Source organism: Mustela erminea, chromosome 2 (assembly GCF_009829155.1).
Source record: "Mustela erminea isolate mMusErm1 chromosome 2, mMusErm1.Pri, whole genome shotgun sequence".
NCBI lineage: Eukaryota > Metazoa > Chordata > Mammalia > Carnivora > Mustelidae > Mustela > Mustela erminea.
In genome coordinates, this window is record NC_045615.1 from 95,983,118 (window position 1) to 95,999,274 (window position 16,157).

Sequence of the window (16,157 nt, forward strand, 5' to 3'; positions counted from 1 at the left end):
GGCTGACGTAATTGCCAAGAATGTCAAAAACAGGACAAAATTCTTATTTATTTTCTATTCATTTGACAAACATTTATGCAGTGTTTATTATGCTTATTTATGCCAGGTGCTGTAATAAGAACTTTACAAATATCCATTCGTTCAATATGCACAACAGCCTGTTGAAATAGGTATTATTATTATTATCCTCATTTTATTAGTGAGGAAATTGAGACTTAGAGAAGACAAGTAGTTTTCCCAGCGTCGCCCAGATTGTGAGTAGCAGTACTGGCATTAAGCTCCAGAGCTACGTCTTTGGTGTTCGTATTTTAAACTACTATGCTAGATGGACTCTCCGTTAGAAACATTATGCAATCTCATTCCCACTAGAAATAACTGTGCAGAATGTGTATCTAGATACTAACAACTTGGAAAAAAAGAACAAGAAATCTTTTATCTTTTACCTACAAGGGTAAAGTAGAAAGCTTGAGGTCAAAGTTCTCATTCTCCATTTTAAATTCTAATGGATTAGGAAGAAAGAAGAGTTTTATCTTGTAGCCCTTCTTTTTCAAATTACAAATGCCACTGTTGGTTATTGTACATTCGTGCTGCCCAGTAAAACTCTCTGTGATGATGGAAATGTTCTATAGCCGTGCTGTTTAATATGATCGCTACTAGCCATATGTGACTATCAAGTATTTGGAAGGTCACTAAGGTAACTGAGGAATCGAATTTTTAATTTCATTTAATTTAAATAAATTTTAACTTGAGTTTAAATAGCCACATGGGGCACGTGTCTACTGCATCAGCACAGATCCAGATGGTTCAAGGGAGAAGCAGTGAGGGCTCCTTCTTTTCTTCTGAACCTCATGAGCACCTACTATGCTCTGTATCAATGACATATACTGACGTGTTCAGTCATGAAGGCCACAATACTTGAATCACCCTCAGCACCTTACCTCCAGATATCATCCACCATGGAGTCCTGTGGATTTCAGCTGCTTAAAAACTTGCAGATGTATGTGTATTTCTCCATTTCTCCCACTACCATCCTAGTTTAAGCCACCATTATTACCAGCCGAGGCGACTGTAATATCCCCTAAATTGTTTCATCCCTCCACATGTGCTTCCCTTTTGCTAAACACAATCGTGTCATTCCTGCTAATGGTTTCAGTTGTTCTTAGGAAATATATTACATTACTGGGAGCTTACTATATGCTAGGTAGTATGCTAGACTCCAGAAAAGCATAAGAAGATTGACAAGTTCTTCCTTTTCTGTAGCCCAGAAGGCCCTAATTCATCTACAGCCTGACTCTCATCCCAAGATCACTGCCTCAGGTCCAAACACACCAGCTTTGTGGCTTAAGACATGCCAGTGCTGCTTTTCTGCCCACTGGGAATGTGTGGTACCGTATAGTGCACGTATCTATGAGATATGCTAGGTTAGTAAGCTAAAGGAGATTAAAATAAATTATAGACTCAGTTTTCTGTCTGAAGCTCTAGAGCCCTCAGCTAAGATCAACAAAAATAATAGCTTTCATATATGGAGTGGCTGCTATATACAGGATTCTTACACAGATGCTAAGAGCATATTAAAGACCTATGTGTGTGCATACTGGGCATTTATTATCAATGCTTCACTTTAAACCTTAACATCACCATGTGCATTCATTATTTAATCCCTTCTTTACAGTTGAGAAAACTGAAAATTAGAGTAGTTAGGTAAATTGTGCCATGTCACATAGCTATTAAGTGGAGTTTGGGGAAGCCAGCTTTCAAATCACAGCTGTACTTACACACACACACACACACACACACACACACACACACACCCCCAAAACAAAACCCTGAACTGTCCTGACTGCTCATGTAATTACTACAGTAGGCTTGTAAGGCAAATGATAACATTATTACCTATAACAATCTGGAAATCGAAAGATCAAGTAATTTTCTATAATCATAAGCATGTACTGAGTGGCAGATACAGGTTTTTGAACTAAGGTCCATAATAATTCCAATTCTGTGTTTTTATCATTACAACACACTTTCCTCCATTCAATCCATTTTAAATCAAGAATCTTGGTGCAACAGGAAAAAAAAAAAAAAAAACCTCTAAATGAGTTTTGCCATATTCATTCCTGTGCAGACATTGTAATATCCAAACACCAAAATAAAACACATATTTCTACCACCAGTTTGATGATACTAAGTGCTCTACAGGACCTCTCATTAAGTGATCCCAAGAAACCATAATGATGAACGTAACGACACATAGCATCTGCCCTCAGTACGGGGAGGCAGTAGGGCTGGTTGTACTTTCCATGATAAGTAACATACACACAGTATTCCAACTGAGTGTCAACACTGCATGAAGAAAAATGAGCAGAAGAAACAGCACTAATCAGGTATGAACCACCAGTGGCGTTCTCACATATTTTTTATTCTTCATCTTTGGATCTTTCGGACTTATGATTTCTCTCAGAGAAAGCAAGCAAGGGAGACAGAGAAAAAAAAAAAAACAAAGAGAAACAGTGAAAAAGAATGCCATAAAACATCTATGAGATTCATTGGTTTGACGTCTGTTTGATATATGTGAGACTTAAACAGAATGGCTAGCTCCCTTTCACTTTTCCCACTAATCAATGTTTCTTTAAGGTCAGTAAAGATTTTCAGTGTGCCTTTATTTCAACCAAGTATGCAAATGTCGATAGACCTCTCAAAAGACATGTGCTTCAGCCACACCAGCATATATAAGGCATTGAATGAGGCTGGAGAAGTAGGTAGACACAGGGTCCTTTCTACTTTGTAGGCCATGTGAAGAGGAAGCCTTATCTGTTGATAAATCTTGCAACAAAGTATGTAGATTACATTTTAGAATGTTAGATCATGTCAAATGGACGGGTTGGGTCACTGTGTTGTACAATCCTACTGCGTATCTTTTTGTATAGTGAGGATGTTTTTGAAAAAGAATTTACCTGGATATATTTTAGTTCCAGTTTATAGTTCTTAATATATAATTTTAACACTTTTAAAAAGGAACTTCTGTAGTGTTATCAGTCTGAAATAAATGGGACTTTTTTATGAAATTTGTAACGTGTGTTAAGATAAAGTACAAGGTAAGAAATATCTCCTGCATCTCTTTCAAACTAGATATGATGCTTAGGAAGCCAATTTAACCGCATATGATAATATTTAAGTAAGCATGTAGAACACGTCTCTCAAACATTTATCTCTCTGCAGCAACTAGGCTTTCAGCCTAGGATCTCAAAATATCATACCAACAATCTTTTTCATATATAGGAATACATTACATTCAAGAAATAGATTTGGGATATAGGTATATAGGTACATAGAACTTAGAGTTCTATAATATTTCTATACAACATAGAATACGAAACATCTGAAAATATAGTGTTGAAAAAATTGTTTGCCCCATTGATATAAAATACTTTATCATTACAAACTTAGAATATGTATAATATTTACAAACACTAATATACAAGACAAGGCATGTACATTCTTCCAAAGAAGTAGTAATAAAACTGTATGTTCCAGGGGTGCCTGGATGGCTCAGTTGGTTAAGTGACTGCCTTCGGCTCAGGTCATGATCCCAGGGTCTCAGAATCAAGTCCCACATTGGGCTCCCTACTGAACGGGGAGCCTGCTTCTCCCTCTTCTACTCTCCCTGCTCATGCTCTCTCTCTCTCTCTCTCTCTCTGTCAAACAAATAAATAAATAAATAAATAAAATATTTAAAAAAAACAACAACAACTGTATGTTCCAACACTATCATATTTTTCCCTACCAAAGTATTTTGGTACATATTTTTTATATTTTACTTACAAGATTGTTTCTCTACATCATACACACAATATTTATGTTTTATATAAGACCCAAGAAAGTCTTAAAGTTAATTCTTATAAAATATTCTTTCTTTTCTTCTAAACTCCCAGCATACATGCCAGAAAGCTTCTTTCTTGCCCCACCTCTGGGATCAAAAGAGAAAAATATAGGATATAAATCAAACTATTTGTTTTCCTGGAGAGTTTTATGGACCATGGAGTTCACTTTCACTGAATATTTCATTTCTTTAAAACTTTTTGTACTGAGATAGGTTTTCAAATATTGTCTTAAAGTGTAGAAGGTGTACTTTTTTGATAAAGCCAAACACTATATGGTCACAGAACCTCCCATCTGAAAGGATACTTCGCACACCATGATTTAACACCATATTTGTAGCTGTCATGAAGCTTCAAGTCTTACAAGTACCATCATTTTCTCTAGTAACTAACATATTTCAATGTAGACTGAGCACAGCAAACCTTTGAAGTAGGACAAAATCCAAAGAAAACACTCAACATAAACAAAATATGTGGCAACACTAAAACAAGCTATAAAAATTTTATAGGTGGTAGTTTGGCAAGACCTACATAACTTGTCTGTGTGCAACCCAAGCTGAAAGACTATAAAACTTAAAGCATTATAAACACAGGCAACGACACACATAAACACACACACACACACACACACACACACTTTCTGTGTATTTAGGATCTCTGAGTTGTCTTTAACATGTCATTCTCCTGTCCTTTTCCATTGTAACAACACCATAATAAGCCATTTGCCATTTCTCCCTATCCTTCAGACATGCTAGATCAAGGAACTGGTTTACTTTTTAATTACTAATCCCTTATGTGTAATTTAGTAAACTGCAGCAAAACTTCCCCTCTTCCCTTCTGAACACATTATTCTTTTTTTTTTTTTTTAAGATTTTATTTATTCATTTGACAGACAGAGATCACAAGTAGCATAGAGAGGCAAACAGAGAGAGAGGAGGAAGCAGGCTCCCTGCGGAGCAGAGAGCCTGATGCGGGGCTTGATCCCAGGACCCTGAGATCATGGCCTGAGCCGAAGGCAGAGGCTTTAACCCACTGAGCCACCCAGGCGCCCCCTGAACACATTATTCTTGTATGGTTCTTAAGAGGTTAAATATCAGGGCTCAAGGAAACTCTTATTGGAAATCTGCATTTTACAATATTTTCAATCAGACTGTGTGAGTCTGTAACATGTATTTTAAGATGATAAAGTTACAGGCAGAAAAGCCATTAATAGACTGTTGCACTATCACAGGCAAGACATAATGGTTGTTGGGATTAGAGTAGGTGGAGTGAACATTAAAAAAATGAATTAAGGGGCGCCTGGGTGGCTCAGTGGGTTAAAGCCTCTGCCTTCGGCTCAGGTCATGATCCCAGGGTCCTGGGATCGAGCCCCGCATTGGGCTCTCTGCTCAGCGGGTAGCCTGCTTCCTCCTCTCTCTCTGCCTGCTTCTCTGCCTACTTGTGATCTCTGTCTGTCAAATAAATAAATAAAATCTTAAAAAAAATGAATTAAAAAATTCATTACATTGTGCATCTGAAATTAATATAGGTTATATATCAATTATACCTCAAAAAAAGATAAAAATAAACAAAACAGAAATAAAAGCAGCATGTAGTCCATGCAAGAAGTCTGTTTCAAAAAAAGAAAGAAAATAAAAAGGACAAATAGGAGGAGTAGAACTGACAAGTCCACAAGAATTCTCTTTCAAAAAACCAACAAAGTATATTAATCCTTATAATAAGCATATAAAAGCTAAATGAAAAACTACAATGGTGTATTTGTATGTATAAAAGAAGATTTTAGCAGGCTGTATTCTTGAATGTCAAGAGCAAATATTCCAAACATGTCAGATTCTTTTGAATTTTGTTGTCACTGTTTAAGTTTCTTAATTACTTTAGTAATGACAATGGAGAGGCATGGAAACTGGTAAGTATTATAAGGAGGTAAGAAAGGAATGGAACACTGAAAAAGTGATATTGAAGAAACTAAGTTTTCAGAAATGTGGCTAATTTGGCATTTCATTTTATAAATGTAATCAAATAAATTCCAGGTAATTAAAATTTGTAATGTAAAATAATTGAACAAAAATTTTGAAAGGATTAATACTGAACTAAACTCAAAATAAAGACAAACTTTCTAAATATCTCAAAGGCCACATGGAGCCTGTAACATCTCAGTGGTTATCTGTCATCCCATCATAGAAACCACTAAGCATCTAAGGGACACTACAAGGAATGAAGGATCTTTTGTCACTGTTGCCATGAGAACACAGTAAGACCATTCTCATTTACCTACGTATTTTCTTGAGGTAGGGAAGGGGGGAAAACTTCAATTCTAAATGACTGGTAATTTTCCAAGACAAAACAAAACAGAACAATCATCCACAATTTTTTAGACCAAGCACGAGGGAGAACCAAATTTTGAAGAGACGTCACTGTTTGAAAGTAAACTATTTAAATTAAAAGAAATCAAGATATGGTTAACTGGCAAATCTATTCTCTGTCATTTATTTGTAAAGTTTTATGTATTTGCTTTCTATTGCTATATAGTAAATCACTGTTCTATCCATCATCATCCATCATCCGGAGATAATCATTGTTAATATGTTCGCATATGTGTAAGTAATGCTCTAGTATATATCTAGTCTATTTTTCTTCTAGTCTTTTTATGTATCCATAAAAATTCCAATGCAATAATTTTCACTGTTAGTAGCCTACACTTTTATTTAACATTATTGTTAGGGTCCGTAATCAAAGGAGCAAGACCAATAACAAAGCGAAGGTCAAGCAAAGCTTTATTTCGCGCCAAGCATCCAGAATCAAACCGACTGGTTGGGGCTGTCTCTTACAAAGAGGCGACCCCTCCCAGCCTCACAGACTAACTTTTATAGAGGTGATTGAGCCTGGCTATACACAGGTGGCCAATGAGATTGAGGTACACAGAGAAAACTGCACAGTCATGCTAGGTCAGCAACCCACAGAGAAAACTGCACAGTCATGCTAGGTCAGCAACACACAGAGAAAACTGCACAGTCAAGCTAGGTCACACACGGGTGGCCAATTGAATTTCAATTTACCCTAGTAGATATATGCACACCCCACTGATTGGATGTCTCCACCTGGCCTGTGTCTGGGCTTCGAAAGTAAGTTCCTCTGGGAGGGGCAGGGTCAATCTAAGTTCACTGCATAAACACAAAATGGCTCCCTCTGGCTAAGTAGGCCCTTACAATTATGTAGTAGAATCACAGATGTATTCATAATAATACACTCAGATATGCAAGGAAAATAAAGGGTGATACCAAGGGATAACAGCCATGGGGAACAAAATTCTGCTTCCAATAAGAAGGCTTACGAAGATGAGAATATATGCAAAAAATAAAGACACAATATCCCCTCTAGGTGGTAAATTTAGAGGAATTTTACTTTTTCTTTTTAGTATTCTCTTTATTTTTTTACTATACTTTTTTTATGTAGTGTGCATATATTAATTTTTATGGAAAAATCCAATGTAATATAATATAATTTTCCCAGGACAGACTTCCAAGCATGCAAAAGAAGCATTTTGCACTGTTGTGAATGTGAAGTGTTGAAAGACAACAGCACTATGGCACCCGTAGTCTTCATCAAACAAGGTAAGGGAGTTCATCTAAGTTCTGGGCTTTAGTGGGGAGGTAAAAGCAAGTAAAATACTTTCTGGGATCTGAGTAAGACTAGGATTAAAAGAAGCTGAGAAAAGAACATCACAGTAAGGGTCCAGGCTGTCCAGGCTGGAGATCCCATCCAGTCAAGAGAAATGATATAAGTTCTTTTGTGAGACAAACCCCACTCATATTTTTAATTTATTATATTGTGATATGTCACATAAATTTTATAATATAATTTAATTTTTATACATCAATTTATAGTATATTATAATTTTAATGAAACGATTTTCTCATTGCATGGAATAGATCTTCAAGTAAATTTTTTAAGGAAGTTTTGTGAGTGGCATTTTTTGAACTCCTAAATATTAATGTCATTTCCATCACCTTCACTCATAAAATATTCATAACCTGGCCCTATACAATAAAGTAGGCCACTGGCTTTTCCTCTCAAAAATCAGTAGATGTTATTGTATGGGCTTCTGTAGGGAAATGTAAGGTTACCCTGATTTTACCATGCCAAAGAAAAAAAAAAACACCAGACCTGCCTAAGTTTTTACTGTTTTCTTTCAAGCTTTTGCATGAGTTTTTCTTCCCCAAGAACACTTGAAATTATTAAGTAGTGCCCAGCTCTGTGCCTTGTATATCTAACATCTTCTCTTTCATCATTCTGAATATTTTTCACCCTCATTTAGCATTTGAGATGAGCTTACCATGTTTGCCTTCCACATTATGGATATAATTTCTCAGTGTCAGCTCTGTTCTTTTCTCCTGGCTCTGTGGACTTAATTTGGTTGCTTCATTTTAAAATTTCATTATTCCCTCCATTTATCCCCTCCATTTTACAGCATTTTCCCTAAAGCGTGATAATTATTTTCCATGGAGTTCTGGTTTTGTTTCATAATAACCATACCTTCTTACACTCTACTGAGATGGCTAGTCAGTTTTTCTTTTTTTTCTCCCTATCTTTCCTATTTCCCTTTTGAGTCTTCAGCATGATTTTTTTTTTCCCTCTCCTCTTCTTTACAAAATGTGAAAGAGAAATATTTGATTCTTAAAAACTAATTATAAAAGATTTACCTAGAAAAGGTGATGGAGAGAGTGGAGGATATGTGGAATACGCTGCTCTTCACAGTGCCTAGCCAATTTTCAGACCTACCGGATATTTTTTTTTAAGATTTTACTTATTTATTTGACAGAGAGATAGAGAGAGAGAGAGCACAAGTAGGCAGAGCAGCAGGCAGAGGGAGAGGGAGAAGCAGGCTCCCCGCTGAGCAGGAGACCAATGTGGGATTCTGTCCTAGCACCCTGGGATCATGACCTGAGCCTAAAGCAGACATTGAACTGAATGAACTACCCAGGTGCCCTGAGACCTATCAGATTTTTATATACTTTAGTTTTAAGGACTGAAATGGGCTTTTTCTCCTCTGAACAATTCCCAGAGCATCATGATTATGAAGGAATTCAGTAACTTCTCAAAAGCAAGGTGTTATACTAAGTATTTTGTAAGTAGAACCTTCCCTCTTCCCTTCCCAACACATAATTCTAGTACCGTTCTCAGAAGTTACATAAGAGACTTAAACAGAAAAGGTGGTGGAGAAGGCAGATGGTATATGGAGTAGCTGTTTTCTCCTTATTCCCTACTCAGTATTTCCTCCTGGGATTTACTGTCAGTGAATGGCTAGACGGAGAGACATTAGTAGGAATGGAGAGGAGATAGGGGTTAAAGATAGCACTGTGGAGGACTGTAAAGTACTAGACATGCAGAAGGTCAGCTGCTCAAGCTTTAAGGAAGTTTCTAAACTGATGACAGAAGCAGATAGAGGATGGGCACCTGGGTGGCTCAGTCCGTTAAGTGTTTGACTCTTGATTTCAGGTGCAGTCATGATCCTGTGGTCGTGAGATCAAGCCCCATATCGGGGTCCAGGATCAGCAGGGAGTCTGCTTGGGATTCTCTCTCTCTCTCCTTCTGCCCCTACCCCCACTCTCTCTCAAATAAATAAGTAAATAAAACTTAAAACAAAACAGATAAACAAAACAGACAGACTGGGGCAACATTAGGAGTCTTTCTCTTCATCCTCTTTCTCACTAGCTTGCTGTATTATTAGATGAAATAGCATTAGTGGTCTGTCAACTAAGATTTTTAACCCTGGGCGCCTGGGTGGCTCAGTTGGTTAAGCGTCTGCCTTTAGCTCAGATCATGATCCCAAATGGGGCTCCCTGCTCAGCAGGGTGTCTGCTTCTCCCTCTCCTTCTGCCCACTCCCTGTTCATGCTCTCTCTCACTCTCTCTCTCAAATAAATAAATAAAATCTTTTTTTAAGAAAGATTTATTATTTTTCATTTTAATAATGTGGTAGTATGTGTAGTATGTTAATAGATTTCCATATCTTATGAATGGCCACCATTTTCCATTTTTTGTGTCTTTATGGGTTATTTTTAAAATTTTAGTTCCAGAATAGTTAACATATGGTTTTATATTCATTTCAGGTGCACAATACAATGATTAAACAATTCCATACTTTACTCCATGCTCATCACAATAATTGTACTACTAGTTCCCTTCACCTATTTTACCTATCTCCACACCTACATTCCCTCTTGTAACCATTTACTTGTTTTCTATAGTTAAGGGATTGTTTTTGGTTTCTCTCTTTTTTTTTCTTTGTTCATTTGTTTTGTTTCTTAAACTCTGCATATGAGTGAAATCATATGGTACTTGTCTTCCTCTAACTGGCTTATTTCACTTATCATTATATTCCCTAGATGCATCTGTTTGTAGTAAATGGCAAGATTTCGTTCTTTTTTATGGCTAACTCTATTGTATATATATACCACATATGCTTTAACCATTCACCTATTGATGGATACTTGGTTGCTTCCATAATTTGGTTATTATAAATAATGTGTCAGTAAACAAAGGGGTGCATGTATTCCTCTGAATTATTGTTTTTGTATTCTTTGGGTAAATATCCAGTAACAAGATTAGTAGAATAATGGGGATCCCAGAAGAGAGAAAAAAAAGGGACAGAAAAATTATTTAAAGAAATAATAGCTGAAATTTTCCCAAATTTGGGGAAGGAAACTGAAATTTAGTTCTAGGAGGCACAGAAATTCCCCAGCAAGATCAATCCAAGAAGGTCTATGCCAAGACACACAGTAATTAAAATGGTAAAAGTAGTTATAAATAGAGAATTCTAAAACCATCAAGAGAAAAGAAAACAGTTACATACAAGGGAAACCCATAAGGCTATCATTGGATTTTTGAACAGGAACTTTGCTGGCGAGGAGAGTCTGGCATGATATAGATATTTTAGTGAGAATTTAGGACTGGCTAACTTAGATTGAGTTATCAGGAGTCATTTTTAGGGCAATGTCTATCTCTAACTGCTTAAATCCACCACATCTATCAACTTCTTTTCTATGGTTCTCAGCTGAAATAAAAGCACTGCCTATGACCTCATGCTTTTCTAAGGAAACCTTCCTTACTGTACAACACCTGTGAGGAAGAGTTATCTTTCCCAAACCTTCCATGTGAAATGTAATCTTTACATGACACTAGTAGGAATGGTTCTTAGTGTCATAATCTCGAATATAACAATGCTGAAGTTGATACTTCTTTTATGACTTCAAAGATACAAACTCCCTAAATTGGCTTATCCTTCCTGGGAATTTGTTTTGCCCACTACATGTGCTTACTACTAGCTCTGGGAAAGGATAGTACTGAATAATTTGGCTTATATTAATTCATCCTTATAGGCAGCTCTTATAGGTAGTCTGTTCAGGTTCCTGAACATGCTACAGCTTCTCTTGTCCTGAGTCAATAACTTTTATCTGATTTTTGTGGCCTGATTATTCTCAATCTGCTACTCTCAAATATCTATCTTCTGTTTCTCTTTTAATCTTTATTTTCCTAAATCCAGGTTGTTTCTTGCAACCCAGTTTCCTGCCTAATTTTCTCTAAAATCCAGGCTCTGCTTTTTCTTTCTCTTACTCCTCAATCAGAAATATAGTATTTGTGCAGTCATTCCTACCCTAAAATATACTGTCAATACTGCCAAATTTGACCTACCTTGTCCATTGTTTGCTCACTAGTTTAGATCAATACAGCATGCTTGGGGACTATAGAGTCTACCCAAAGGGCACACTACTATTAGGTAACTGGTGTATTAAAGTGGACATAGGCTAGAGATCCAAATTTTAGACATTTTACACTTTGCTATGTATTTCCGCAATTACAAACATTACAAAAATATTTCTGAAATTTATGGTCTTAACAGTAATATAATGTAGTATTCAGCATTTTAAAATCACTAGAGGTTTATAAGGCAGAAAAAGAAATTATTTGAGTTGTCATGCCTCAGAGATATTCTTATTGACAACCAGTCCCCAGATCTTTCTGTTTTATTACGGCAACATATTTAAGTTTGCTGTATGACAACACTGTCCATTCATATAGCATACATTATCAGTCATCTAAGGGGGTGCCTGGATAGTACAGTCAGTTAAGGAGCTGATTCTTGATTTCACCTCAGTCATGATCTCAGTATCATGAGACGGAATCCTGCATTTGGCTTCATGCTGGGCATGGAGCCTGCTTAAGATTTTCTCTCCCTGCCTGTCCCCCACCCTCTCTCCCTCTCTTTTAAAAACAATAAATAAAGGAGTTTTTGGACCAAAAACATCTGAAAGTCTTGTTACAGATGAGTAGTCCAAAGAAGAGTCAAGTAGGAATTTCTTGCAGAAACAGTAATGGTAAGCAGATGAGATAAAGATAAAAGGATTATTAGCAAGGTCAAAACTCAAGTGATTGGCTAGATAGCAATTATACAATAGAAATATAATGCGAGCCATAATGAGAGTCATATATATAATTTTAAACTTTCTAGTAGTCATATTTTTAAAGTTAAAAAAAGCAGGTGAGATTAATAACATATTTTATTTAACCCTAATATACTCTAAATTTTAATATATCATTATAAAGTCAGTCTATCCGTTTGTGGGATAAGAATTCAAAATCTGTATTTTATCCTTAAAGAACATCTCAAATTGGACTAGTAGCATTTCAAATGATTAACAGACAGACATGGTTAGTGGCCATCAACACTGGACAGTTGCAAGTCTAGATTTTTACATTATCATTATACTTTAAGAAAAAATATTTTCTAGAAAAAAATGTGAGAGACAATCATAAATTATTTTCTCTTACCTACACAAATCTTCTTTTATGTGAAGAGAAATCAATTCCTTAGGAATATGAAAAGAAAGTATGCTCTCTGACATCTGCTCCCGGATTCGCATCCACTTATTGTCAGATGTGGGAAATCTATATAATTTACACACCGGGTTCTTTAGCACTGAGAGGGAAGAAAAACACAACAGGTTAATAGTTAAATTATAAATATATGCCCATTAGAGAAAGATCAATTAACAAAATCCTTAATCAGTGTATTGTTGTAATTGTTGATTTAATCAAGAATTTGTTTTTATCATAATGGAACAGTGTATTTGAATTTCTAAGAATTTTGTTTTTGTACTTTTTTCAGTAGCTTCTGGGACAAGTAGTCTTTATTAAATTAAGAAGTGATACATCAAGTTCCAAGTCATAAATGTGGCTATTGTGGCTTGCTAGTTTGCCACCTATTAATTTCTTTCTCTTCTAAAGATTTTGTTAAAGCATATGTATTTATAAATATACATGAAATATATATATTAACATTTAATACATAGAAAAATAATATTTCTTAATTTCTTCTGATAATTGTTAGTCAGCTCTGCTCACTTAGACAGTAGGTGAGACATGTTATTTCAGAGGTTTCAAATAGCCCCACTACTAAAATTGTTTTGTTTCCTAAATGCTAGAAAGGTTTATTCATTGGCTTAAGAGCTATTACAGTTCAAATATTATGCATACTTTAGTGCCAATGAGTCAATAATACACTTTCTAATATCACATATTACCAGAAGCAAGACAATGAGGTTATGAGCAAACTGTATTTGTGGATGGGAAGTGTTTAGGGAAGAAGTAACAAGATCACGCCATCAATGATTTTAAGATTTAGGGAAAAAGTGGAGGGCCAGATATTAAAATAATATTTGATACATTTTCATGAGGCCTTCTGCCACACTCTCCAGCCATTTATTTTGGGTCAGAAATTTATTTCCACTGCTGTTGAGCAATGACTGCCTTTGTTATACTCATGCACCAAAGCTTAGTGGGTAAGAAAATACCAGTCAATTGCCAGTAAAGCATCTATAATTATTTGACTCCAGTTTACCAATAAAGCTGATTTAATTGATACTGAAATGAAGCATGGGTTAAATGGGCCAGGTCTCCTCAAAGTATAGGGTAAAATTCCTTTCAAAAATTTAATGTCCTATAAGACCATATCTCATTCACTACTTGGGTAAATATACAATAGCTTTTGGAACATTAAAATGAGAATCTATTCATCCATTCATCTTCAATCATCCATTCTCAGAAGTATTGTCTAGACATCATCATTATCAGAATTAATGCTATATCAGAAACGCTGATCTCAAACATCCCATTCTTCAACAACCAGGCTCAAAGTTTCCAGTATACCTACTTATCCACTGCTAAGAATTAGCCAGTGTTTACTTTTCAAAAGCACCAATAGAAGCCAGAAGACAGTAGAATATTTCCAGCATGTTGAGGTAAAATGTTTAAAATCTAGAGTTGTATGTACACTTAAAAAAAACAGAAATAGAATCTAGAGCTATATATCTAAAGTGATTATATTTTTAACATAAATATTAGCTCTAAATTTTATCAATTATATTATATCACAGATTCATAATTATATTTATTTCCCTTCTTTTTTATTGAGGTGATTGACATATAACATTACATTAGTTTCAGGTGTACAATGTAATGATTCAATATTGTATGCTGTCACAAAATGATCACCACAATAAGTCTAGTTAACATCTGTCACCATCATAGTTATAAATTTTTTTCTTGTGATGAGAACTTTTAAGGTGTGTTCTCTTACTAACTTTCAAATAGAGTATTATTGACTATAGTCATCATGTTCTATATTATATCCCTAAGACTTACTTATTTTATAACTGGAAATATGAACCTTCTGATACCCTTCACTCATTTCAACCATTGCCACCAGCTACCTCTGGCAACTCCCAACCTGTTGTCTGTAACTATGAGCTTGGTTTTGTTTTGTTTTGATTGATTGATTGACTGATTTGATTCTACATATAAGAGAGCTCATATGATATTTGTCTTTCTGTGTCTGACTGATCTCCCTTAGCATAATTCCTTTAAGGTTCATTCATATTGTTGCATATGGTAAGATTTCATTCTTTTTTATGTCTGAGTTATATTCCATTACATATAGTACACATTTTTTTTAAAAAAGATTCATTTACTTATTTATTCATTTGACAGAGATCACAAGTAGGCAGAGAGGCAGGTGGTGGAGGGGGGGAAGTAGGCTCCCTGCTGATCAGAAAACCCCATGTGGGGCTCGATCCCAGGACCCTGAGATCATGACCTGAGCCAAAGGCAGAGGCTTTAATCCACTGAGCCACCCAGATGCCCCAACACATTTCTGTATCCATTCTTCCATCGGTGGACACTTGGCTATTACAAATAATACTGCTATGAACCTGGGGATGGCATGTATCTTTTCAAGTTAGTGTTTTTATTTCATTTCATTTCTTTTGGATATATTCCTAGAAGTGGAATTGCTGGATCACATAGAAATCCCATTATAGACTTTCTGAGGAACTTCCATACTGTTTTCCATAGTGCCTACACCAATTTATATTCCTACTAACAGTGCACAAGGGGTCCTTTTTCCCTATACATCCTCTCTAACACTAGTTACTTCTTATCTATTGTAATAGGTGTGAGGTGATCATTCATTGTAGTTTTGATTTGCATTTCCCTGATGATTAGTTATATTGAGCATCTTTTTATGTACCTGTAGGAGATCTACATGTCTTCTTTGGAAAAATGTTTATTCAGGTCCTCTGCCCATTTTTAAAACTGATTGGCTTTTTTGCTATTGAGTTTTATGATTTATTTATATATTTTGGATATATTAGGCCTCATCAGATATATTTTCTTACATCTGAATTATAAGCCAGCCAATAAAAGAAACTATGATATCTTATTAATTTTTAAAGTTACAATGTTTCAAAGATGTAAGAATTTTACTACAATCTCTACTGTTCTATCTCGAGTTTGAGAATAAAAAAAAGTATGTATTGAATTTAACATACGGTCAGTCAGGTTAAACCATTGATGGGGTGTCATGAATTCTAATATAGCTAACATGATTAGGAACATAAACCCGTTTTTTTTTATACTAAGACAAAAAATAATCTCTGAAAATGTCCAAATTTTTTCTTAGTAACCTAAGTAAATATTCAGTTCCTTGGCTTATGTATACTCAGCATATGTGCTGCTTTTAAACCTCTGGGTTTGTTTTTTTTTTTTTTCCTTCAAGATTATATGGAATTTTTGTAAGAATCCTTCATTTTTCTTGCCTTTTATAAAGCAATAGTTATTTTTTAAAAAATCTGTATTTTGAATCAAATTACAAAATATAAAATTTTTCATTTTCTCAGTTATCCCAAAGCTAGTCTTCCCACTTTTGATCACATTGTTTTTAATT

General features: G+C 35.3%; 1 protein-coding gene across 8 annotated transcripts in view; it reads right to left on the minus strand.

Annotated features, from left to right (window-relative positions):
- Nucleotides 1–16,157, minus strand: part of INPP4B (inositol polyphosphate-4-phosphatase type II B) — an 805,823-nt gene that overhangs the window by 177,879 nt on the left and 611,787 nt on the right. For all 8 annotated transcript variants that reach the window (XM_032333489.1, XM_032333488.1, XM_032333487.1 and 5 more), the window contains one exon: nt 12,707–12,854. In XM_032333489.1, the coding sequence (XP_032189380.1) occupies nt 12,707–12,854 (148 nt within the window). The remainder of the gene's footprint in view (nt 1–12,706; nt 12,855–16,157) is intronic.